Genomic DNA, 26,369 nt, shown 5'->3' with positions numbered 1-26,369 from the left:
TATTATGCTTATAAAGTGCGTGTTCTTCAGGCCGGTTTACGTCCGTATGTCCTGCTGTATTTCTCGGTTTATTGCACCCATATAGTTATAAAGTCGTTTGCGAACAACGCTAGTCTCAGCGGTTGTTTTTTTCTTCAGAAAGTCAAGTCTAGTGAAAGTTTTATTAATTTAGGGATAAAGATTTTACACGTGGAGGGCGAGTTGCATTTCTAATACCACAGCAATCGCACGGAGAAATAGACCTGACAAAATCGAATACCTCCTCCCCACAAGCCTTTCGTCTAGGGTTGTATCGTTCTGAGATTTTTTTTTCCTATTAAAAGTTCTTAAGAGCATCCCTTTTTGAAAGCACCCAACTGTTACTTAAAGCGTGTTCAATGGGATTAAACGAAACTAGCCAATAAAATTCAAATTCAGAACGATGGATTAAATTTGTTAAGAATATGTTAAGTTTCTTAAGAAGTGCAAAATTTCCTTATCGTCATCGAAAAGTAAGCGATTATTGTAATTATTGGTGTAGAGTTCATCTACCAATATATGCAATGGTTGTGGACTCACCTGCAGTATTCGGCAAACGTTAGGACGTAACACTTGTCTTCGATGCACGCTACGCTATTGACATCTCGATGTTTAGAGGCAAAGACTTCGTCCTCCATTTGTCCCGGCCGTCTTCCCTGTTCCGTGTGCTCTGGTCGGTAATACCACAGAAGACTCATCATCATCTCGCCTGTGCAAAGAAAATGATAAATAAAACAGTTAAGCTCGATACAAAGCACTAAGTCCGCAACTTGCAGTTATCACTTACATCCAATGGCACAGCAAACTGGGGTGGAGTAGTTATCCCCCGTGTCAAGCTAGAGCAGGAAGTCCATTTAGATGCCAAAGTTTATGCCCTTGTTAACATTATTATTATTGTTATCAGTGTTCGACAAATTATGCATTTACTTTTTTTTATTAAATTAAAAAAATTCATTCTGTTTTGACCAGTCTACAGCTACTTGCGAGTATTTGTTAGAGTAGACAAAGCTCCTTTGGCCCTACCTTTTTGAAGATTTGGGGAAAACCAGCGTTTTCTCTTCAATCATCTGTATGGTGAACTCAAGCTTGACAATGAGAACGATTCAGAGGACATTATGACAAGATGCGCCATCATGTCTGCCATAACTTGGCCTTATAGCAAAGTGATCTTTGCTATAAGGCTCTTGAACTTCAACTTCTTGCCTACTAAAACTCCAAGATCACTAGCCTGATCAGTTTCTTCCAGCATAATCCCACTAATATAATATGCCATTAGGTGTCTCATTCTACCGAAGTGCTTAACTTGAAATTTATTGACATTGAACTGACAGCCATTTTCACAGGCGCACAATTCCAACTTATTCAACAAATGCTGCACTTCTGATTACTCTGCTATCTTAGCATCATCAGCAAACGGATGTCACAGTCAAATCCTTCTCAATGCTATTAATAATAGAATAAATAACAATAAACCAAGGACTGATCACCGTGGTACACCACTTTCTGATATGTCAATCAGCCAGCCAATTTATGATAAGCCTTAGCAGAATCCAAAAGTATTAGCGTATCCCTTTCCCTTATATACCTGAACATTATTATTATAAAAAAATGTGAGCAAGTTGCTCAAACATCACCTAGTAAACCTAATTCATTGCTAATTAGGAGATTCTTTGTCGATCCATTTCCGAATGCGCGCCTTAACCAACTTTTCCATCATCTTCACTACCACTCCGGAGTTACTAATAGGTTAATAGTTAGGACATTAGTCTTTGTACCACCATTTTGCGATGATACTACCATGCACTCTTTCCAAACCTGTGCAGTCTTCCCTGCTCAAATGTTATATCCTGGTCAAAGGCACTGCCAGCTCATCTAACACTCTTTTTAGCAACCCTGCTTATATCGCATCAGCACCTGTTGCCGAATTCTTGTTCAGTAACAGCTCTAGTACTTCTTCCTCATCCAGATTAAAATAAGAACAACGTGAAATATTTTTACAAATACAACAAGTATCTAAACGTAATCGAACATATCATTTTAGCATACAAAGTATTATTTTATTCTGGTTGCTGAATTAGTTTCGTATTTCTCCGATAGATGGGGACACGTGTTTGTAATCGATAGCAACAAACGCAGGTAAGCTGCTTTTATTATTATTATTTCCTCTCCAACACTTAGTACGTATACCATGTTTCATATCATGTTTTTAGAAATAAAGAAATAACTAAAATTATTACCTGGCTAGAGTTATTTCTGTATGCATTTCAAAGGATAGATGGAGGATTTAACAAGTGAGAATGTTGTGAATCGCTACTTCGTTTATAGGTTTCTAAATTTCGGGTTTTTAAAATCCGGGTCGCTAGAAAATGCGTTGTCATGGTGTGCGCTTACATTTTTCAACTGCTGTATTACGCAACAGACGTATTAACAGTTCAAGGACAGTACTACACTTACTTTACTTTTATAGTGAACTGGAAGAAGTAATGATTTCAAAATAAATAAATAAAATCAATACAATATACATGAGGGAGGATGGAAATTGTAATTATTATTTATCACTTCGAACAGAGGCTACGATTTTACATAATACTGAAAAAAAAATTATGTTCAGATATATTTGTATGTTGGTATGGTATTATTATTGTATGGCATCTCTATAGATTCCAAGGACTGCTACGCCAGTACGCAGTATTTTTGATACAGTGTAGCGATATTCTGTTAATTGCGTGTGTTCCATGACCGATCTTCTTGTATGCCGGATGAAAAACCCAATTTTGCCCGAGGCAAAAACCATGCTATCTCCGCATGAGATTAACTAACTAACGTTTAGCTGAAAACGTCCATAAAAGAATTCCTCTCGTCATGAGAGTCAAACTTAGGTCTTTTCCAATCGAAGGGCACATGACCGTCTTCAGATCTTCATTCCGAAGAACTTTCTATAATCTTCTTTACTTACTGATTGTTATTTTTTGTTTCTTATTTTTAAGCGTGGACAGCTGTGTTAATTCTAAAAGTCTGCAAATAATGTCCACTTTAGCAACAGAACGCGGACATATTCTCATCACGAAAATAACCAAGTATCAAATATACTCCAATGTTGAAATCTGAAAACAGAGCCAGATGTAGCTCGTACAACAACAACAACAACGGTAGCGGCAATAATTCTGAAATGAACTCAGCACTAAAGATGGATAAATTCCTTTCAGGACATGATCACTCGTAATATGATTACAACTGCGGAGTTGTATTCCCATTAACTTAGCCATCGACCAGGCCAAAAGAAAAGACGTTTGCGAGCACTTCTGAGAAGCCACGTTAAAAAAAAAAAAAAAATAAATAAATCAGGTGCATTTATATCCAAGTGCACTAGGTTTAGTACTGCAGTGACGTGTTAACGATATCCACAGGCAGCATAAATTATAAAAAAGTAAATCATAAGAAAACTTACAGTTAAGTTAGTCCAACTTGATGTTTGTAACGGTTTGTAGACTAGTTTTAAGCAGACGGCATTTGCGAGGGAAGAGAAGCAGTTTATCTCAGGACTGTCAAAATTTTTCTGGTGAAGTTCCCAATGCTTGGGTGCGACATAAACCCTTCGGAGAATGCAATGAGAATCTCTTTTTACATAATGCAGTTAGCCAAGCGGCTCTTTCTGCAAGTGACCGATATAAAACAATCGCAGAAGTAGCTTTTCCATTATCGTGCTAGATTACTTGAAAAGACGTCTTGGATGCTTCCTGCGCGAGAGCGCACGCGGGAGGCAAGACGTCTCACAAATACAACCAAGGAATCGCGAGTTCTTTTAGAAGTTCGTTTCACTTACCGTCTTCGGGATTCTCCCAGAGCGCCGCTACTTTGGCTACAAAAGGCAGGTCGGTAGATCGTGGACCAGACTTCAAAAGGACGCAGTCCCTTTCGTAGATGACATCCCCCTCCTCGTGTCTCATGGCTGGGTAGCACTTCTTAATGCAGGAGGCGGAATCGTTCTGTTAATAGAAAATAAAAATGTCATATTACAAGGATGGCAAAAGCCTCATTCTCTCGCACACGTTTCTACATAAAGCTTTCAATGCATTCATGAGAAAGCCGAATAACGAATTTTAAAATTAGATTTTAGGCTTTAAAATGGTGTCGCACTGCGGGGCAATCACCTTCTGAACGTCTTGAAAATATCCAGGCCAGGATTTTGTTACTGTTGTTTTTAAGGGAAAGGAAAACAGAAGCGTGCTGAATGACCCACGGAACTTGGAGTTTGGGACAAAGGACCACAAAGGAAAAAAAAAAGTTTTGTTTGCTTTGAACTATTGCTGTTTTATGGCTTGAATTAATTTTGTTTTATGGCTTTTGTTTTCATGAAATTTTCGAGCATTTTCATATCACAATGCTTGAAAATCACCAAACCATCGTTCAGTTTCAAGAAGTGGTGCAGTTGATGCAGTTTCTGATTTTTCTGTTCCAAAGTGTTTTTAACTATTAGAGGCAAAACGCTTTTCACAATGACGCAGATTTGTACTTTGCGAATTTTTCTTTTATTTTCATTAATTATTCTTTTAATATCGTGGTGAATTATTGTGTGGAATATGAGTGCGCTCTTGTTCTAGTTGTGCATGGTGACGCACCGGACGATGAAGATAAATTTCGTCGTCCGGTGTGAGAACCACCATGCTTGGAAAAACTACGATGCGCAGACAGTGTCGCTTATTTATTTTTTTTATTATTATTATGATTTCCATGTACGAAAGGTAAGCCCACCTACGGTACTAATGTACTATAGTACATTAGTACCGTAGGTGGGCTTAGGGATTTTTTTTTTCTCTAATTTTATGCTTGAGTTTTTATTTATTTTTTATCCTAGCCGATTTTCGAATTATCTGATACTCAGCTCGCTCGTGGTGCTACTGAATGAACAGCTTTTACACCTCCGATTCAAAAAAGTAGAATAATCAAAGAAAATGTGTTGAATGATTTGCAGTTCTAATTTATTGCATAGAAAATAATTAGCATCATCTAAATCTACGCACTTTTGTAGATTATATAACCACGTAAACACATAAAAATGTAATATAAATTATAAGAAAACTGTCATTTGAAAACATTCACAAAATTAGAATACTTTTTAACGTGGTTCAAAATATCAGCAGAACAACATGATAAGTAGTACTTTGTTGCATCCCCTTTAGCTTTTATGACCGTTCGTAAACGGCTGGGCAGATTATTTACTAGCAGTTCACGATCTTTTATTTATATATATATATATATATATATATTTTTTTTTTTTTTTAATAATTAAAAGATGCCCATATGGTCTGCAGACTAGACGCAAGTTCATTTTTTCTTCAGGCAACTTCTGGAAGACGTTTCTTCATAATTTCTCAAAAATTCTCAACAGAGTTTAAATCTAGTGAATTTGCCGACCATGGATTTAGAAAAGGACCATCATGTACAGACCCGGCCTTTTGCCTAAAATTAATAATAGAGAAAAACAATTTAGAAACACATATTGCATTTATTGACTTTGAAAAAGCATTTGACAAAGTTAAAAGAAAGATATTATTTAACATATTAAAAGAAAGACAAATACCAAATAATATTCTAAAAGCTATCACAAGTATATATGAAAATAATCAAATACAAATAAGATTAAATCACGAGCTGTCATATACGAGAGAGATAAACCAAGGGGTCCGACATGGATGTCCCCTCTAGGAAACTCTTTTTAATATCTACTTAAATGAAATAAAAATTTACATCAAGGAATTAAACTTTCTCCTACAGTGAACTTAAACACTCTCCTTTTTGCCGACGACCAAATAATAATTACAAATTCTGAAGATAACTTACAGAAAGCTAATTTAGATCTAAATGAGATAGCCAAAGATTATGGTATGATAATATCAACAGAAAAATCAAAAACTATGGCCTTTATAGGACAAGATCCAGCAAGAACTAAGATAGTAATAGATAACAAGATCTTAGAACAGGTGAATTCATTTAACTACCTAGGATGTATGATCACATATGAAAATGAAAAAAGATATAAACGTAAAAATTGCAAAATATTTAAAAATAACGGGAGTAATTAACTCTATATTTAAACCAAACCTAGTTCAAAAACAAACCAGACTAAAAGTATACAATACATTAGCCCTACCAGTCTTATTGTATGGAAGCGAAATCTGGACAATAAAACAAAAACACAAACGAAGATTAATAACAGCAGAAATGAAGTTTATGAGAAAAACTGCAAAGTATACCCTATTTGATCACAAAAGAAACGAAGAAATTATGAAAGAATTAAACCAAGAACCAGTAATAGAAAAAATTAAAAAATATAAACATAAATGGATGATGGAACACGTTCAAAGAATGAAAACAGAAAGATTACCAAAACAAGCCTTAAAGTACAAGCCAATTGGAAAAAGAAAACCAGGACGTCCTCTTAAACGATTCAACGATGACTTCTAAGGCCGGAACAGGCCATTCCAGGCCTAAATCCTTGATACGCATGATGATGATGATGAAGAGTTTGCTGGCCAAAGAATTACATTGATTTGCCTTTGTTTGAGCCATCTAGTAGTGGTCTGGGAAGTGTGACAAGAAGCTGAATCTTGCTGTAAAAGGAAATCACCATCGCACAAATCTTCCGATGCCAGTAACATAAAGTGCTCAAGAATTTCTTAGTACACTTTGGAATTGACTCTTTTGTACACAATAAACAGCCTACCTGGACCCTCTGCAGTCATACAAGCCCATACCATGACAAAGGTTACAAATTTCACGAATGTTTCATGTATTCTTTATCATATCATATGCTTCTTGCTTAAAACGACAAGCACGTATCCCTTGATGACCATGGGACACCACGCAAAAGTGGTGTCAAGAGGATTGGAAAAGTACCTTTTCCAATCCTCTTGACCCCACAACAGTCTTTGCTTACACCATCGCACTCTAGCCGCCTTTTGCTTGGAAGTCATAAGCGGCTTCGTCTTAGGCACACGTGATTTAAAACCCAATTTGTGAAGTCGCCTCAGCGTCGTAGATTTAGACACATTCACGCCTAGTTCTTTCCGTCTCCTATGAAAATACCTCACACGTCGGAAGCGGTTCTTCTTCACGATATTCTTCAATCTCCTCTCATCTCTTGATGTAATTATTACCTTTCGACCTCTTTACCTTTATTATTATTACCTTTTTGCAGCGATTATTTTGAAAACTCCTGTTATTAGAATACTACTGTCTCTACTCACGCTTGCCTGAAAACATTTCAATTGCTTAGCTATAAAATGTTGAGTTTGGGCCTTCTTTGTGTAGACGAAACTTCTTAGCTTCCGATATCACCCGTTCGACTCGTGTTTAGCAAATGATTAACTGAAATCCACGCGCAAACGATTCCTCACACACGAGTCAATCCCACAGCTACTGAAATTTGTGCTATTTCTACGCTCTCCTCAAAACCAATCGGAAAAATTCGGAATTTTCTAATATTTTGAACCACGTTAAAAATTATTCCAATTTTGTGAATGTTTTCAAATAACAGTTTTCTTATAATTTATATTACATTTTTATGCGTTTACGTGGTTATATAATCTACAAAAGTGCGTAGATTTAGATGATGCTAATTATTTTCTATGCAATAAATTAGAACTGCAAATCATTCAACACATTTTCTTCGATTATTCTACTTTTTTGATTTGGAGGTGTTAAACCTTCTGCGGGTGGAATTCACATTTAAGAAAATAAAACTTTAGAAAATCAAAGATTTGAGAGACAAGAACGCTGGTTGTTGAAGTTTTTATTTATTTTCTCCCCTCCTTGTACAAACTACATTGGATCTCTAGCATACTTTCTTCACAAATATAGTGTCATTAAAGATGTGGTTGAACGTGCAGATGTGTGTGTGAGACAGTAAACTGCATCCATTGCAGAGTTCCATATTTTAATACCTTGCTGTAATAATTTTAATTGTCGAAATTTTATTTTTGGCTCTTTCATTTAATTCTCAAGAAATTATGTCATGTGCGTGTGTATATATTTGCTTACACACAGAGAGAGAGAGAGAGAGAGAGAGAGCTCGATAGAGTATGCAAAACCTTACTCGTCACGCAAAATATACTCACGTGTTATATTAATGATAGATCGGAATAAGTCAACAGGAGTTCAATAAAGTGATTAGTGGTGTTGCAATCATCATTGGAGATTTTTTTTTTTTTTTGGCGCAACCGATGATTTTTCTGAATACTAGAATTCGTGTACATGAATACTCAATAAAAATTCCTGTCTTTCTTAAAATACTATTTTAATCTGAAGTTCCGTTTCGTCGATTTTGGTTTTGGCATTATGGCGCCTTAAAAATAACTAAATAAATATCAAGCGACACGAATGACTTAAACGCATCTTTAACAAAAGTCTAGAAAGTGTGATGTTGAATGGCTAATACGGAAGTAAGACTTGAATTGGCTAACTCGTTTTTCAGTTGAAAAGCCTTCGTGAAGATTCTTCGCGTCCTAGAGGATTCAAACCGGGATCTTTCCACTCCAAGAGAACGAATCGCGACGACATTTGTCCTTTCTAAAATTAATCTCGAAAAAGTACTTTTCAAGATTAGGATCTTAGCCATGTTGCTGCGCACCATCATTCAAAATTAATCGCTGAGACGCTTTAAAAAGGTGTCGGATACTAGGTCAAATAATATTTTAGAGATTCGTCTATTTTGATATTTGCCTTCGAGGTCCAAGCGAAGCAGTACTTAAAGCGTCATTCATCGCTCTCGTCGGTATCTCAAAATTTGAGGAGGAAGCGCACAGAACTGTCAGTTATCGCCATCTTCGCAAGGTCGCTCACTTTTGCACCTCATTCCACTACTGTTTTAACCACCAGTCTTCAATCTGAAATCCTCAGAGAGAGAGAGAGAGATTCGTGGAGTTGGGAGCTTGCCAGGCGATGGAAGTAAGTAATGAAATTATATTTACATTGTTAGTTTGCATGCTAAATTTTACTTAATGCTGGTGAGAGCTCAAGAACCATTCCTACACTTTTTTTTTAATTAGGCGTTAAGACCGAAAAAGGTGGCATAAAAACTAGTTTGCTGGCGAGAAATAAATGGCGCTGTATGAAGAATGCGATTTCATTTTTCTATATTTTGTCGTCTTTTTTTGTTTAAGTAGCGTTCCTTATTTCAGTTTCAGTTTCGTTTCTGCAGATCCCCCCTCCTCCTCTGCGAAACAATTCCGTTTCGCAGAAGGGTGGTGGTGTGTGTGGGGGGGGGGGGGGGGGGTCCGTATCTTCCACTGAAATGAACGCTGAGTTGACAATCACTTCATGGACTAAATGGCCGGTGAGTAGATAGTCGTGAGTAGTTTTTGAAAATTCCTCACAAATAAACAACGTTCCCAGAGGTGTTTGGATTCGACCTTGTGTCTAACGTTTATGTGATGAATAAACGGAAAGGTGAATGAACTCGGAAAAGTACTTGAGATTACCCTTTTCTTCACCGACCGAAAGTAAAGACCTGACACACTTCATAGCGGAGGCGACCAAAGTTAGTTCAGTGTCAACCTCTTAATTCTGCTATTACTAACTGATTCTTTGTTTACGAGTAGTAAACAAAGAATCAAGTGAGAGCAGAACAATCTTTGGGCTAGAGTGGCAGAACTTATTAATTCCAGGGAATGAACGCAAGAGGATATTTTCAAAGAATTTGTCCTTTAAGTATCTGCATACTGCAACGAAACAGGTGATGATTCGGTCCACGTACAGTGTACCTTACTGCTCAGAATAATCTAAATATATTCCAGAAGCCCTAAAATCAAGGAAATCTCTCCTGTAAACAAGAAAACCGACAAAAAGAACACACGAAATTTTCAAATAAATTATTTCAGTGGGCCAAGTACCTTATTCTCAGAAAAGACCAAAAGAAGAAGAATGTTCGCTATCAAAGATTCCGGAAAACTATATTATCAAACGAATGGCAATTTAATTGACATACCCTTGTATCCACGCGAAACGAATAACATTTAAATCCATCGTTAAACGACCCTGTGGCTTTCCTACAAAGAAACTGTTTTCTTCACAGAAACGCTTTGTGACGATCCCTCAGTCATAATGCAAGTCCAATTCTTCATCCGAAAGATAAACCCGCTCAAGATGATAGCAATCCTGGCAGTGTTCATATAATAAATACTTCGAGAGCTCCCTCGCATACCCGCATCCATCAGCTTAACTTTTACTCTGCTTTTGCATCTCCTCTGGAAAGTACTTCGTCCATGTTTCTGTCAAAACCACACTCGAGAAACTGCTGAGGTTTGGTCTTCAATAAAGCGAATGGCAAAACCAAATAATTATACAACCAGGAGCCATTTAATGAGTTTTAATTTCGCGAATAATAAAAAGTAAACCAGATATTAGTTATTCGACATACAGCAAAGTCTGCAAATTTTGAAATAGTTGTATGATGTGTGTATCGAGTTAAGCGTTATTATGGCGAAATTGAAAAAGAGTGGAGCCTCCGTAGCGTAGCTCAGTCGGTATGGTCAGCAGGCGGGAGGAGGATCAGACTGGAAATTTTACTTAGCACAGATGTTAAATGATGTCCAAACATAGTGTAAGGCACGAGACAAGAAAGTGGACAACAGACCTCAACCCGCCATCCTTAGACGAAAAAGGAAATCTGAATGGGATTCAGAGGATGAACTAAATGATAAAGAAGGAAATAAAGAAGCAAGGAATTCAGTGAATCGGGTTTGTGAAGTTTACAGACTTCATAGGGAAACTTTCTATTTAGCACAGGACTACATTGATCGATACTTGGCTGTACAATCTAATGTACCAAAACAGCAACTTCAACTGCTGGGAATGACTGCTCTTTTCATTGCTGCCAAAATGGAGGAAATCTACCCACCTAAACTTCATGAATTTGCATATGTTACAGATGATGCTTGCACAGAAAATGAAATACTGGAAAAAGAACTAGTCATATTAAAAGTATTAAACTGGGATCTTACTCCAATGACAGTCAATAGTCAGTTATCAAATAGTTCACAAAAGAATGGTGATGAATTTTTAAAACCTGATGTATCTGCCCATACATTTATTCAAGTAGCTCAGCTTATAGATCTCTGTATTCTAGATAATGGATGTCTTCAGTTTCCATGTAGTTATTGCTGCTTCAGCATTGTATCATATAACCTCAAAACATCTAGCATTGTCTGTTTCAGAGCTCAAGTGGATCGATATTGCACCTTGTATAAATTGGATGTCTCCATTTGCTTTAACAATCAGAGAAAATGGTGAAGTAGAACTGAAACATTTTCAGCAAGTTACATCAGATGATATGCATAACATTCAGACACAGTGTGTGGACTTGGATCTTCTGGAAAAAGCCTTAGAAAAACAATGCCAAGTTTTGACAATCAATAGTGATAATAGTCCACGAGCCACCGCAGGGATATTGACACCTCCTCAGAGTACCGAAAAGGTTTCTGCTGCAACAGATCACTCAGGAACACCTTCATGACAACTGTAAAAAAATGTTCAAGTATCTGAGCAATTTTGTACAGGGTGTACAGAATTGGGGGGAGGGACCTTAAGCAATACTCTCTTCATTCTAGGTCAAACTGCATTTTAATCTCTAGTCCTATCACTGCCAATTTAGTTTTAAGAGATGATTATGATCTTATACTTTCTGCCATGGGCGCAGATATTTTTCATGAATGGCTATTTTCAGTATAGCAATCGAATTAAGTGTTTGTTAAAGCTAATTTGGCAGCTGGCTTAAAAGATACAAATTTGTCCATATATTACATAAACATATCTCCTTAACAAGAGCGTATTGCATATGTGTTCAAGCATGTATATACCACTTGGTCAAGTTTTATTAGAATCAATTTTAAAATCTGTTAGTAACATATACTTCAGTACACAAATACAATTTTAGTAATATCAGTTTTAGAGATTTTTCAAAAAAAATTTTTTTTTTTTTAATGGCAAATTACTTCGAGTCAAGACATTTATTTATAGGATATTATATTGCCAAAATATGATTTTATTTGTTTGCAATATGTTGATACTTATGTTGACATCTTATGTTAATTGGGATGGATATGCAAATATTGTCTTAATTATTGAAACAGCTGTTCTTAAGAAAGTTTTGAAACATCAATAGAATCAGTAGCTTCAATATAATCTCTCCAAAACTTTTTTTTTTTTTTTTTTTTTTTTTTTTTTGCATCAGGTCTTTTCATAATGAATAGTTTACTACTTGGGGAATACAAAATCACACTTAAATGATAACAACTGAAGTGCCTTTTAAAATGTTTTAAATTTCAGGTGCAATAAATTGCATATTTTCATCTTTAATATCACATTTTCTGAAACATGGACTGTGTTCTTAGTTACTGAGATTACCGACCTTAACCTAAAGATTCACATTCCAGTGGCATGTGAATACTTAAAAACCTGTTTTAAGGTTTTTCAGTATTATTTATTGGAAATGGTCCTAAAAGTACTATAGTGTTGAATACCATTTAATAGTGATTGGAATGTAATGCAAAAAAATTAAGTGTATTGTGAACTTAAGAAGAACTATTCTTGTTTGAACACTGCATTTAATCCTCTGTTTAGTTCTCTTTTACCATTAATAGCTAGATATAAGATACTTGGTGCTGGCGAGTGTTTCCAGCAAGTCATTTATTAAAGGAAAACTCACTTAGACGCCTTAGTTTGATACATCTACAAGCATATAAGGGAATGGTATGTAGAAATTTGTGGTGTGGAATTAAATGCTGAACATTCCGTGTAAGAGAGCAAATTATTATGTATGCTTATGATGTAATTTTAATTATTGTGAATTCCAACATTTTCTTATCGATTTCACATATTAGATAAATGTGTTTTGCAATAAAGGTTTATTTTTCATTAAAAAAAAAAAAAAAGCTCAGTCGGTATAGACGAAGCCCTTTGATCGAAAAGACCTGGGTTCGATTCCAGTCCATGATGTGAGGAACCTTTATCTGGTCTCTTTCGACTAAAAGTGAGTTATCCAGTCTCATACGAAGTGGTGGGTTTTTTTATCCAGAAAACTCGGGTTTTTTTCATCCCTCAAAATAGACAAACCAGTCCCGTGAAACCCCCTTGCTTCATAATCATCTCCTTGGTATAGTAGCGTATGCTGCCCCACCAGCCATAGGGCTGAAGTGAAAAATACAAAATAAATAACTAAAATTAAAAGAGTGAACTGAACAATTGATATACCACATCCGTTTCATACGAATTTAAGTTTGACATTTTAACCTAATCGCCTTCAATCGAATTCATTAATAATAATAAATTACTATTGTTATAAATCCTCAAGTGGTCAGTGTTAGGAATGATGGTGATGATATTCAAATATCATCAGATTGGAGTATACTGCAGTAACATTACACTGCCTCGTGTTTCCACAAGAAACGAAAAACGGAAATACTGGACCAATGGTGGGGAAAAGTATAAAATTCACAATGCATGCTGCGGTCGAAATACAACGTAATTTCATAGGCAAAATAACTCCTGGTTCATACAAACGAAAATCTTGTCTCATAAAAAGAAATCTTAGTATAGGAATAATACAGTTCACCTTGAACTAAATCAGGTTTTTACAACACATGCCCAACTTGTATGCGACAAAAAACACTTTCGTTATCGAAAGACAGACAACTGGAAACCAGAAAAATGTTTAGCAAAGTGACCAAGATGGAAGATACATTTAACAGGAAGTTCAAAGAAAGAAAAGTAAAAAATATCACCTAAAAATGAATGATAAAAATATTCTTTTTTAAATAGAAATCGAGAACCATGCACTTGAGTATCAACACTATTTTGGGCCACCTCAAGACTCCAATAAGCAAAGTGATAAAGCACTGAATAAGCGAAAATATACGGGGGGGAATATAGCCAACAAAGAATGGCCGTTTATCTATTTAGAGATGTGCACTGAGAAACGACAACTTTAATTCAGCTTTTCAAGTATTTTTGCATTAATTTATTACTTGGAGAAAGTGAATAATACATCAAATTCCTTCGCTATGAATGCAGAATGTTTTCACGAAGTTGGGGTCGGATCCTGAATGGTTTTAGTATTTATATGAACACGAGGTAAACGTAGAAATATCCTAGCGACTATGCACTTTTTATAGCACTTTTTAAACTGCTAGATACTATTCAGAAATGCACTGTGTTATTTGACCGTTAGATGAAACAAACGTTAATAATCATTTAGACAAAATATAACATTTGCCGACATCTCTTTGAGAAAATTACGCCGACCACATTACGTTTCGTCACCTTGAACCCCGACCTTCTGCTAAGAAAAGTCTCGTCACTGCTGTCCTTGTGTGATACACAAAAGAGTGATCGAACAGTTCGAACGGGAATAAAGGACTCGTTGTCTGGAGACAAACTCCAACTTCCCGCTTTGATTCATTGTGCAAGCAGTGGTTTAGCGGGAGGATCCGCAATTCAACTGAGTCCCAAAAATTTGAAGAGTGACAGACAAAAAAAAAAGAAAGTGTAGATTTCCTTATACTGTGTACACTAAAAGCTTACCGTGTTTTTAATTTTTTTTTAAAATTCTTGAATTTCATAATTTCCAAACTGAAAATTAATCTAACACGGAGTTATTACCTAAACGTAAAATTAAGAATCTTAGTAAACGAACCCAGACTGGCTTAGGATTAAAATTTTTCGTTACAATAGTGATTTGGTCTACTTAATTGTACGACTACAATGAATATTAATAAACTATTATTTATTTGCCCAGTTCATCATCATAACACATCTAGATGTATAAAACAACCACAAAAATTTTTCTTCTTCGTCCTGTTCCGGTCTCATTCCATCACTTTCTTGGTCTTCCAATTCTTCTTTACCATTTCTTTTTATATCTGTGTAGTATTTTTGGCAGTCTGCTATTGTCCATTCGATTTAGATGTTCTAACCATTTTTGTTTTTATTTACTTATATAATAGTTAATGATTTTCTATTCAGGGATTGTAAAATTTCTTCATTTGTTTTATGATCCCACTTGGTTATCCAGCTGTTTTTCTGAGGAACTTCATTTCTGCTGTTTGAATCCGTTTTTCATGGTCCATGTTTCAATTCCATACAATAAAGTTACAGAACGTTATGTAGTCTGATTCTAGCGTGTTTTTGTACCAAGGATACCTTAAATATATTATTTATTACGCGGTTTACTTTAACAAAATTTGATATTTTAATGTGTATATCTTTTTCATATTCAGATGATGAGTGGCATGCCAAGTATTTGAAAGTATTTGCTTGTTCTAATATTTTATTATTTATCTATTTTACTTCTTCCTGGGTTGTTTCCTCCTTCGATAGCCATTAATTTTTTTCTTTACTTTTGATATTTCATATATTGTTCTGAAATTTCATTTCATGATTTTACTGATCTCTGTAGATCATCTTCTGATGTAGCTAATACGATTGGATTATCTGCAAATAATAATGTATCTATTTTTATTTGTATGCCAGTTAGTTTATGCTGTTTCCTGATTATTATATGTTATATTAGATAGTTATATACATACGATACTAGGGGGATCCGACGCCTACGGCGCCCCCCGGACTGGTAGGCCGGTTCTCCTTGAATTCTGATGACTCGACACTCAGGGTAGCCCCTGAGTTTCAAACCGTTTCAAATAACTTGACAAAAAACGTGACACAAAAACGTTACAAAAAAAGGCTTATCATTTTATATCTATAGGGTAGACTAAAAAGTAGAGAGTCTTTCCATTCTTATATTTGTTTTAATTCTGCTGTTATTTTATTTCCTGTGTATATTTCTTGAATAGATTGTAAGAGCTGGTTTGGTATATTTAGATCGGTTAATATTTTAAATAACTTTTGTCTATTCATTTTATAAACGGCTTTTTCATAATCAATGAAGGCTACGTGCGTTTCTTTTTCAAATTCTATTCTCTTTTCAGTTAATATTTTTAGAGTGAAAACTGAGTCCATGCAAGATCGACCTTTTCGGAATCCATTCTGTTCTAATAGTTTTCCCTCTACAATACTATTTACTTTCTCTTTTAATATTCCTGCATCTATTTCGTACCCTGCATTCAGCAGACTATTTCCCCTATACTTATTGCAGTCGTCTTTATTTTCTTCGTTATAAATCAGGATAACCATTGCCCCAAAGAGTTTGGAGTTTTTCCAGAAATTCACACCACCTTAAAAAATTTCAAAAGTCATTCAATGTTTCGATTGTCTTCTCCTGGCATTTTCCTATTTTTCATATTATTTACTGTAATTTTTAGTTCTGACATCGTAATAATTTCTGTTCGATCACTTTTGTTGTATAAAATTTTACTTCTTTATTATCAATCAGTCCAGAGGTTTTGAAAACAAGTTATCCATTTTCTAAATCCACTGTTCGTATTTTCGCCTTTTTTTCTTTTATTTCTTTGTTCATGTATTTTATAGGTTTTTGGTTGTGGCTTAGTTATATCCTTTTCTAGTTCTGTTACAAAATTGTTCCACCAGTATGTTTTTTCCTTACTTCTCGTTTTGCAATTGCACCATTTCTTTACTTCTCTATTTTTGCTTCTACTGTCTTGGAATACAGTTATTTCTGACAACTCTCTCTCTCTCTCTCTCTCTCTCTTTTTAATTTTTTTTATTTCTTTGTCCCAGTTTTGTAGTCCTGTTTTTCTATTCCATTTACTCTTTATTTCTAAGCTGTAGTCAGGATTTTTCAGATTTTCTCATTCCTGTTCTTTGATTCATATTCATGTGTTCTGTTTTTAAATCAGTGCATTTCTGATACTATTGCTTAGTATGGGGAATCTCGGATCTTGTAATGAAGAAATTTTTTAACTCCGTTGTTAGTTTTCAGATTATATAAATAATGAATAAAATACAATATACAGTGTTACAAAAAAAAAAAAAAAAAAATCCCTAGCCTACCATGTTAACTACTGGAACCTTTCTTGGACAGGAATCATATAAAAAAAAATCTTTTTTTTGGGGGGGGGGGGGCTTATGTACTATAGATAGTGCTAAAGATTGTTATTTAAACACATAATTTTGTTTCGGTTTGCCCAATTCTTTAGAATGAAATCAAATTTCATTTTAATAAGAAAGAGGGGGGGGGGATTAGTACTTTATATAATTTGGAAGCGCTTATAAAAATGGTCAGCCTTATGCGAAAATCAAGATGACCCAACAGATTCTTAGTAAGGATTCCAAACACCACATTTCAATAAAATTGCCCACTCAGAGAGACAGAATAATGTGCCGAAGGAAGAACAAAACAAAACCCAAATATACGCAGGCACTTTGCGAAACTGGTTAAAATGCTATTTTGGTTGTTGGGTGGTTCTCCTAATTTCTGTTTATTTAAATGAAAAAATTAGGTATAAGCCAGTTCCCATAATTAATGCGAAAGTGTTCAGTGTATAAATAACGATGCCTAAGTTGAACATCAACTTTTATTTTTCCCGTATAGTTTCATTTTTCCTTATCCAGAATCTAACAGAAAGTTGATGAGAGGCTAAAATGATCAATAATTTGTCAACCGAAATTTAAAACACAAAAGTACTTGAAGCTTTTTATGATTATGCAATAGGAGCTGCTACAATTATCCACTAAAATTTCTACAGATCATAAAAATATGAAATTTTGAATATTTGCAATTATCACTTTAAAAAAAAAAACTTTTCTGAGTGCAAGTTGATGTCTTGTATTTTATCAGATTTTTTTTGTTTCGTTTTTGTTTATACTGTAATAGAATTTCTCATGGAAGCATTTATCATAAGTAGATATCGCCTTTGAGAAAAGAATACACGAAGCGAGCTGACCCGAGCGACCTCTATAAATTATATATATATATATATATATATATATATATATTTTTTTTTTTTTTTACTTTTCTCGAAGAAGGAAGCCATTCGTCTGCCATTAACAACAGCGACTGTTAAAAACGTTTGAATGGTTCAATAATAAAACACATGTTAATGACTTGAATCTGTAATTTTCGTCTTTGTAAATAACTTCTTTATATCTGTAAAACTGCGCGTTTTCGGTTGATGCATAGCAGAGGATATGATGGCGAACATTTCCTGAATAGGAAATTATTTTACTGTCATTTAATTTATTTCACACGGGATTATTATTTGGTAGAGACGTTAACGGGGCACCCTTTAAAGATCCAGCCAAATTAAATCGCCGTAAACAGTAAGGGTTACGCGAACAATAAAGCAGAAGTTAATGCAGTTTTGCGATGATTAAATCGACGGTAATATTTTTTTTTTAGTCAAGTTATATAACAATATGCGGTCACACAGTAATGAGAATAATGTTAAATTTTAATATGTGAAGCGGTTCTCGGAGAAATGCTCTTCTATATCTACCTTGAAACTACCATTATTCTTACTAAGCTCCGAGCTTTTATAAAACAGTGATGATATTATTAGCAAAGAAACAAACTGCCTGCGGGTGATATCCACATGTGGGGATATATTTTTTACGGTAATCCCAACAAGGCGGCTTTTCTGTTGCCTGCAAAAAAATAAAATAAAATAAAAATAACAACCCGGCGCTTTTTAATGATCGCTATTGGGGTACCCATTGTATTTGTTTATTTATTATTGAAAATCGGCACTTTTTTTAATTTGGCACCAAATGCTTTTCCATCTCCACTGACTTATCTGAAACGCAAAACTGGCATGGTATTTGAGTTAACGAGTTCCATAATCGTAGGTAACACGAGGGTGGCATGAGTAATTCGTGACTCGTGATGCTGAGCAAGTTCATTCTCATTCACGCTGCAACCGTATAGTATTAGTAACATTTAAGCTGACAACTCATTTAGACACGTCCACGAAGTTACAAACCGACGAAATTTGTATTTTATGGACAAAATGCTACGGCAATGGCAAAAGTCATTAAACTCGTTGAGACCCAGATGATTGACAGTTTTTTTTTTTTTTTTTTTGTCAAAAAAGGATGAGAAACTGAACCAGTTTCTGATCCTTTTTGAAACAGAACCCCATACCAATGTTATCACAAGAGCTGCAACTTCTACTGCCCACACGTGGGACTAATTATAATAATAATAATAATATTATTATTATTATTATTATTACGTAGCACCTCCAGGGAGTCCAAAGACTCATCGAGAGAGAGCACCTACTATACAACTCTCCGTTTCCACCAATCCACCACCATCTTCATAATCTACACAAACGCCGACTACCACCGCTAGGGGTGGACAATCATAAACATCCATGCCCACGGCGGGATAATATACTATAGGTTTTGCAACATCTAGGCTTGTGAGATTACTATTAGAAAAATGTTCGTAGATGTGACTTAAACATAAGCTTCGCTGTCAATCAACTGCCGTGAATTAACGTAAGTATTGAAATCCTTATAAAACTTCGGGGTTATTACAATACTACTTTAGAAAGCGAAGTAAGGGAGAAAAAAAACATGAGTGAGCGTAAATAGGCACCGCACTGGTTTAAAATTTTCACTTGAAGACAAACACTTGAGAAATCAGGGGAATGCAACATGATTATATTTCAATTGTGTAGATCTGGAAAAGGCATATGACAAAGTGCCAATAGAAAACCTGTTCCAACACTACAGTTATATCATGTAAACGGGAGACATCAAGAAATACATCCATAGTTAAATAAATCGGCAGTTCAGATTGAAGGAGATAAAGGAAGATGATTTGATATTAAAAATCAGACATAAGTGACAAAAGCATATAAAAATTTGTATGATGAATTAGAAATGACTGAAGGACAGAAGACGGTTTACAGGTTGGCTAAATATCGAAGTAAAGCAATGAAAGACTTCTCCAAAGTGAAGCAGATGGAATTATAATAAGAAAATCCAGATCAGGTGGAAGGAATATTTTGAAATTGAAGCCTACCATTTTCCTCCAAAATTTGAAAATTTTGGAAGAAAAGGGGAGGCTGTCTGAGGAAGACGGACTATCAAAGGAAGGAATGACTAGTTAAATTGAAAGAGGGGAAATGGTGAGAGCAATGGCCAAAACGAAGAGTGGAAAGGCTGCTGGACCAGATGAAATACCGGCGGAGGTCTGGAAAGCGTTAGGAGATGAAGGCATTGAATTAATATGAAATCTGGTGAGGGAGATTTATAGTCAAGAGGTAATTCGTGAGGAATGGAGACAGTGTGGTGGTACCTGTATATAAGGGAAAGGGAGATATACAGGACTAATAATTATAGAGGAATTAAACTTATGTCTCATACGATGAAGTTATTTGAGAGAATCAAATTGAGAGAAGTTAATATTGCAAGAGGACAGTTCGGTTTTATGCCTCGGAGGGATGCGGTATTTATTCTGAGGCAGATGATTGAAAAATACATGGAAGGACAAAGGCCATTACATGTCGTTTTTATAGATCTAGAGAAGGCATATAACACAGCACCTAGAAAAGAGATATGGAGGAGTCTAAGAGAAAAGAAAGTACCAGAGAAATATGTTAGACTGATACAGAAAATGTGCAAGCAACAGTTAGGAGCTGTTTGGGGATAACAGCGAGTTTTGAGGTAACAGTTGGTTTACATCAGGGATCAGCACTCAGTCCTTTTCTCTTTAATGTGGTAATAGATACTTTGACAGAGCAAGTCAGAGTGAGAGAGAGAGCACCTTGGCGTATGCTATATGCAGATGATATTATACAGCGGAGAAGAGATGAAGTGGAATAAAAGCTGATAAGATGGAACAGGGTATTAAAAGAAAAATGATTGAGAGTTAGCAGGAAAAAAACTGAATATCTGGTGTGTGGTCAGAATGTTGACACTGAAGAAGATGTGCTGAATGGAGAGGTCATCAAGGAAGTAGATAAAATCAAATATCTGGGTTCAGTAGTGGATAGTAAAGGTGCAGTGGAAAGGGAAGTCAATAACAGAATTCAGGCAGGATGGAAGAATTGGAAAGAAATGTCAGGAATTTTGTGTGATAGAAAAGTTCCAGTGAAATTGAAAAGAAAAATATACAGAACGGTAGTGAGACCCACAATGTTATGTGGAATGGAGACTACGTATGAAGAAGCTCAATGAAATCAAGATTAGTGCTACAGGAATGAAGATGCTTCGATGGCTGTGTAGAGTAACAAGGAAAGATCAGGTGAGGAATGAACACATCCATCAGAGGTACTGTAAAGGTGACTGTAATTAGAAACAAATTACAAGAAGCGTGTAATGACGCGAAATGAAAAATATGATGGACGAAGATGGAAATGCAGGGAGGAGGAGGTGGAAAGATAATGTAGAGGAAGATCTGAAGGAGCAAAACCTGGACAACGATGAAGTCTACAATAGAAACCAGGGGAGAAGACTCGTCAGAAACAGCGACCCCCTCTAGAAATGGGAGTAGCTGAAGATGAATGAGTATTACTGGAAGATTGGTGTGGAGGCTTTCCTGGAAATGTGTCGTATGTTAGGGGGGGGGGGACACATCATCAACAATCAGACTGTCAGCTATCACTACCTTGAGGCTCTTTTATTAGACAGAGGAAAATGTAACTTCTTATTTGTTAAAAGCAAAATACAATAGCAAAAAAAAAAAAAAACATTTTAAGTAATGCAACGTCTTTATAGTGAAACGGTTAAGCATTGCCAAAAATTTTTATTTCAAGAACTACAAGCATAACTCCTAGAGCTATCCTCAGTCCTAGAATTATCAAAAACCACTACTTCATTCTGAATTGACAATGTTTTTTTGGTTTTGAAAACGGTGAAATAATATTTTTTGAAGATATTAAATCTCTCCCCCAAGAATGAATTATACGATGCGATTTCAAAATACTATGTCATACATAATTCGCATGGTGTAGACGAACAAATCTCTACAAAACTGTATCATTTGTAGAAATGCAAAATCAACACGGGATTTCCATGCATCATTTTTTTTTCTTCTTCTATGCATAAAAAAAAAACCATCCATTCTAACAAAATAAATAAGATTTCAATTTCTTCTCGATCAGTTCACATTTCTTGCTTAGTCTTCCTAGACGAACTCGCGCATGAAAGAGTATGCGAGCTTCAGATAAACAATGTAAAATAATAAAATCCCATAAACTACCCATTTCTTAATTTCAATTTTATATAATTAAATTAAAAACTGCGATGAATGCTAAAAAAAGATAAAGAAAACGACTTACTGTCAGGGAGATGAGTTTCTGATATGGCTTGCCTTCCCAGGACCAACCGTGCAAGAACTTCTTCTTCCCTGATTTCCGAGGCAACAGGAATTTCTGCAGCGGTAACTTGGAGTGATTCAGCCTCTCCTGCTTCGTGCTCGAGCTGCAAGACTGAGGAGTGACTGTCACTTTGTAAGGTCCGCCTGTAATCTTGGTGCCGTTGATTTTGGTGATGTCGATTCCTTTCAAGGTGATCACATTGCCCTTATCGTCCGCCTCGTGCACGATCCCGTGGCTGGTCTCCTCTATATCGGACACGGAGACGATCCCACACTTCTTCAGCCTGGCGTGTCTGTGGGAGGGCTGTCCGGAGTTGGTCACGTGGTGCCTCAGCCTGATGATGTGCACTGTTTTGTGTGTGGTGTTCGATAAGCTGCCTCCCAGTTCGCTCGACTGGTCGGATCCTAACCTTTCCGAAGACACGTTGCACAGCGCACTGCCCTTCGTGCATATCGTGTCCGTGGTGTTGTCCTTCACTTTCTTCTGCTGGTGAGTCCGGGTGCTTCCCGATATCACGAGCATCTGCTGAGTGGTCTCCCCACAAGCACAACACACTTTTGGTCCTCGGTTTTTGGGCCTCCTGTTAGTAGCTGCGGGATGGCTAGGCGCGATCACCACGAATTCGTTCCTCCTACAGCACTGGTACGGCGTCTGGGCCTCCGTAGACATCTCGGCGATAGCCGTCGCCGCACTCGAGGCCGGAGACAGGTCCAAAGGAGTTTGGTCGCATGGCACAACGGTTTGGTAGTCTGGCGGAACATAGTCCGTAGGCGAGCCGCCAGTGGCAGCTGGCGGGGGAGAAGACGAGTATAGACAGCCGTGCTGGTGCGAGTCTAGCTGGGTATTCCCGACGGGGTCGAAACAGTGGCACGGAGACGACCAGGAACCCAACTGGGGACAACTGCAGGTGGAATGTTTGGTCGTCTTGTTCAGCTGATGAGCAGGGTGGGGAGTGGCTGGAAGGCTAGTGTGGAGGCTTTCCTGGGAATACGTGTGGTCGGTTTGGGGGATGCACGGCACTGGGAAAGGGGCATGGGAGGGAGATAGGGAGAGGGGCGAAGAGGTAGGCAGGTGGTGACACGACGGACAAAGGCCTTCTGGATACGAATGCTGGGAGAGAGAAACGGATGAATGATGATGGTGATATGGTACTGCTTCGTGGATAAGGCAGGAATCATGGATTGGTTGCATCACTGGTCCAGCACAGTGGTAACACACTGGAAGAGACGAAAAAAAAACGTATTACAAAATAATATTAACAATACGTGTTATAACAGTATGTAATGTGCCGAAAAACACAACTGTTCTTAGAAATTTCTTTCCATGAACACTCACTATACGCAGTGGTAAACAGAATGGCTGATGCCTGACATAATACGAAACTAGTTCTTACTAGGCAAAATACAAATGTCTTTTGTAAGGATCCGTAAAACCTAAAGAACAGAGCAAGAAAAATATCCATATCTAATATCCAGATCTAACTGAATTCTCATACCTAACGCCGGGCAGTGGAATAAGCTTTTTATGGCCCTTTTTTTTTTAAATAATTTTTTTTGTAAACCAACGCCACTTCTAGAACTGGCACCGACAATGCAAAACAAGCAGAAGCATAGAAATAGAGCAAAACTAAACTTATTCTTGTTTGAACAGTTCGTGATCACCGGCACACCATTATAAGGTGTTCTTAGAAGAGTTTTTATCTATACTCTACTACAGATAACAAAAATCACGAATAGGAGAGAACTTTTAGTTCTTTTTCCCAACGTGTAATATGGATATACACAGTATTTAGCTATAAATGTGGTACTTGGGGGAAAATCAACAAAAAATAGAAATGGATAACCGATACTTTTCAGTATATACCGATCTAACAATTATGAACACTGCGTTTAAACATAGATTCATATAATATAATACCTGGTCTACAAAAGGATATAAAACTCCCACACTATATTCTAACAGCCCCCCCCCCCAGAAAAAAAGAATCAGAAAAAATACCAAAATGAAAACTATAAGATAATTATGATAAAAAATAAAGTTATCATACTCAAAGATAAATCTTCCAGAACAAGCGCCGAAACACAACAGCATGCAATAAGAAAAATATCACGGTGAAAAAATTTACAGTTTGACTAGTATACTAACAGCATTAAATAATGAAAGATGATAACAAAAGGGAATGTACCGCTGTGATGGAAATAATAATAAAAAAAATCAAGGGAAAAAAAAGCATAATTGAAAATAAGCATTGTAAAAGAGCTATACGGAGAAATATCAATAATGAAATTGAAAAGAGAAGCAAAAGACATAACAAACACGAACATATAAACTAAAAAAATCTGAACACATTATGCAGAATCAGTTAAAAATCATCAGTCCAATACCAATCGAGAACTGGCTGGAGTATTAAGATAACTTTTGCACTAAAAGATCAGAACTATATCTTAAGAAATAAAACATCAAATAACAACACTATAGGCAATAATAGTATTATGTTGTCTATAGCGGAGAAATGATTTGTCATTTCGAATCGCTTTGTCACGCTTCAAAAAAAAAAAAAAAAAAAAAAAAAATATATATATATATATATATATATATATATATATATATATATATAATGAAAAACAAAAAATCTTTCATCATCTAGTCTTTGAACTTAGACTTCATAACCGAAAATTAATGTGCCTATTTAACAACAAAAATCAAACACACACACACACACACACACACAAAAAACCACTACTTACGGCAAGTCTTAATTATTTACATATAATACAACTACAGTTTGGAACATTCAGAATTCAATGTTTGCCAATATTTCCAACATTTTTGACAGAACTGTCATATCTAAATATGATAAATTTATCGCAAAGAATTTTATAGTTACTAGAAAATTTGGAAAAATTCCGATGAGAGTCTGTCAAAATTATAATACATTTATGACATGTTTTGGGTCTGCGTGTTTTAGCAAAGAATTCTGCGTTGCCTCATTTAGTCATTACAAATAATCTGATTGAAACCAAATTGATATAATATCACAAGAATTTTAATAATAATAATAATCATAATAATAATCACTTGCATCCTCTTCGCTAGGCTGCCCGAAGATAGACTTATAGTTCAAGTCTAGTCGCCGACTGGAGAAACTTTTTCTAAGCCTTTCTTCGACCGGATTTCGAGTTAGTTGATCTCTGACACGGGCAAGCGAGTTTTTTCTCACGGAAACTCGGTTTTTTCGTCCCGTAAACTCAAAAAAATTGACCGTAGAATCCACATTATTTCAGACAGTAACACATCTCTGTTATTGTTAAGTACCAAGAGATCGCAGCACCTGTTTGCCGGTCTCTTCATCGGTTGTCGCCTATAATTAGTGATAGTCATGGACCAGCTATCTGTAATTGGCTACCGGTGAAGACTGAACTACCCACTCAGTCTTCAAAAGCTAGATAGGGTTAAAAGGCTTCGCCTACTCTCTATAAAGGGAATAACAGACGTTAGCTTATTGTTGTTTATAATTCCCATTCATTTCCCCCCTGTCTCATGGTTTGTTTGAAAGAGAAATTGGACGGCTCGAAGTCTCTTCGGAATGTTTTCAAATACCAGATTTCAATAAAATTCGTCAGGCCTGGAATTACTGAAGTACGGACAGACTAACAAAACGAATTTGACAGGTACTTAAGCATTTCCCGAAACGCACTACAAAGGATATCGGTGGTGACTGTGACAACTAGATGGGAACAAGTCTAATGGGTTAAATATATAATGTATTCATATTTATTGAAGAACTAAATTAAAAAAATACTTTGAAAACATCCCAAGGAGGAGGAGCTGGGTTTCTATAGAGGAAATTCTTATACAGGTGTCTCTTTTACTTTTAACAATTTTAGATCACCATTTTAATAGAAAAATAAAATAAAATTTAGAAACCCTTGACCGTTCAGTGATTACGAAAAGCATTTCACCGAGAGGATCGGAGTGGAACATAGAAATATTACAGATAGATATTCACCAGGTTGGGTATATTGTCAGACAATGCACCTAATCTGGTGCTTCCAAAATTATATCCCGAATAATCCTCACTTATGGGGAAATATCATATTTAGGGCAACGTCA

The 26,369-nt window shown here is 36.0% G+C and overlaps 2 protein-coding genes across 6 annotated transcripts in view; one reads left to right on the top strand and one right to left on the bottom strand.

Annotated features, from left to right (window-relative positions):
* The window catches only part of LOC150097606 (uncharacterized), a 446,553-nt gene that overhangs the window by 4,020 nt on the left and 416,164 nt on the right, over positions 1 to 26,369 (bottom strand). For all 5 annotated transcript variants that reach the window (XM_090406901.1, XM_090406900.1, XM_090406899.1 and 2 more), the window contains 3 exons: positions 22,218 to 23,473; positions 3,842 to 4,004; positions 559 to 727 (listed from right to left, as the gene is read on the bottom strand). In XM_090406901.1, coding sequence (XP_090263027.1) covers positions 559 to 727; positions 3,842 to 4,004; positions 22,218 to 23,473 — 1,588 coding nt within the window. The remainder of the gene's footprint in view (positions 1 to 558; positions 728 to 3,841; positions 4,005 to 22,217; positions 23,474 to 26,369) is intronic.
* On the top strand, positions 8,959 to 11,530 carry LOC150097607 (G1/S-specific cyclin-E-like). Its single transcript, XM_090407570.1, is given in 3 exon segments — positions 8,959 to 8,964; positions 10,618 to 11,162; positions 11,164 to 11,530. Coding segments are annotated over 3 exon segments (918 nt in total).

Source organism: Typopeltis vanoorti, chromosome 17 (assembly GCF_054136105.1).
Source record: "Typopeltis vanoorti isolate ZY-2024b chromosome 17, IOZ_Tvanoo_1.0, whole genome shotgun sequence".
NCBI lineage: Eukaryota > Metazoa > Arthropoda > Arachnida > Uropygi > Thelyphonidae > Typopeltis > Typopeltis vanoorti.
The sequence above is the reverse complement of the archived record's forward strand: the minus strand, read 5'-3'. Positions and strand labels throughout refer to the sequence as shown.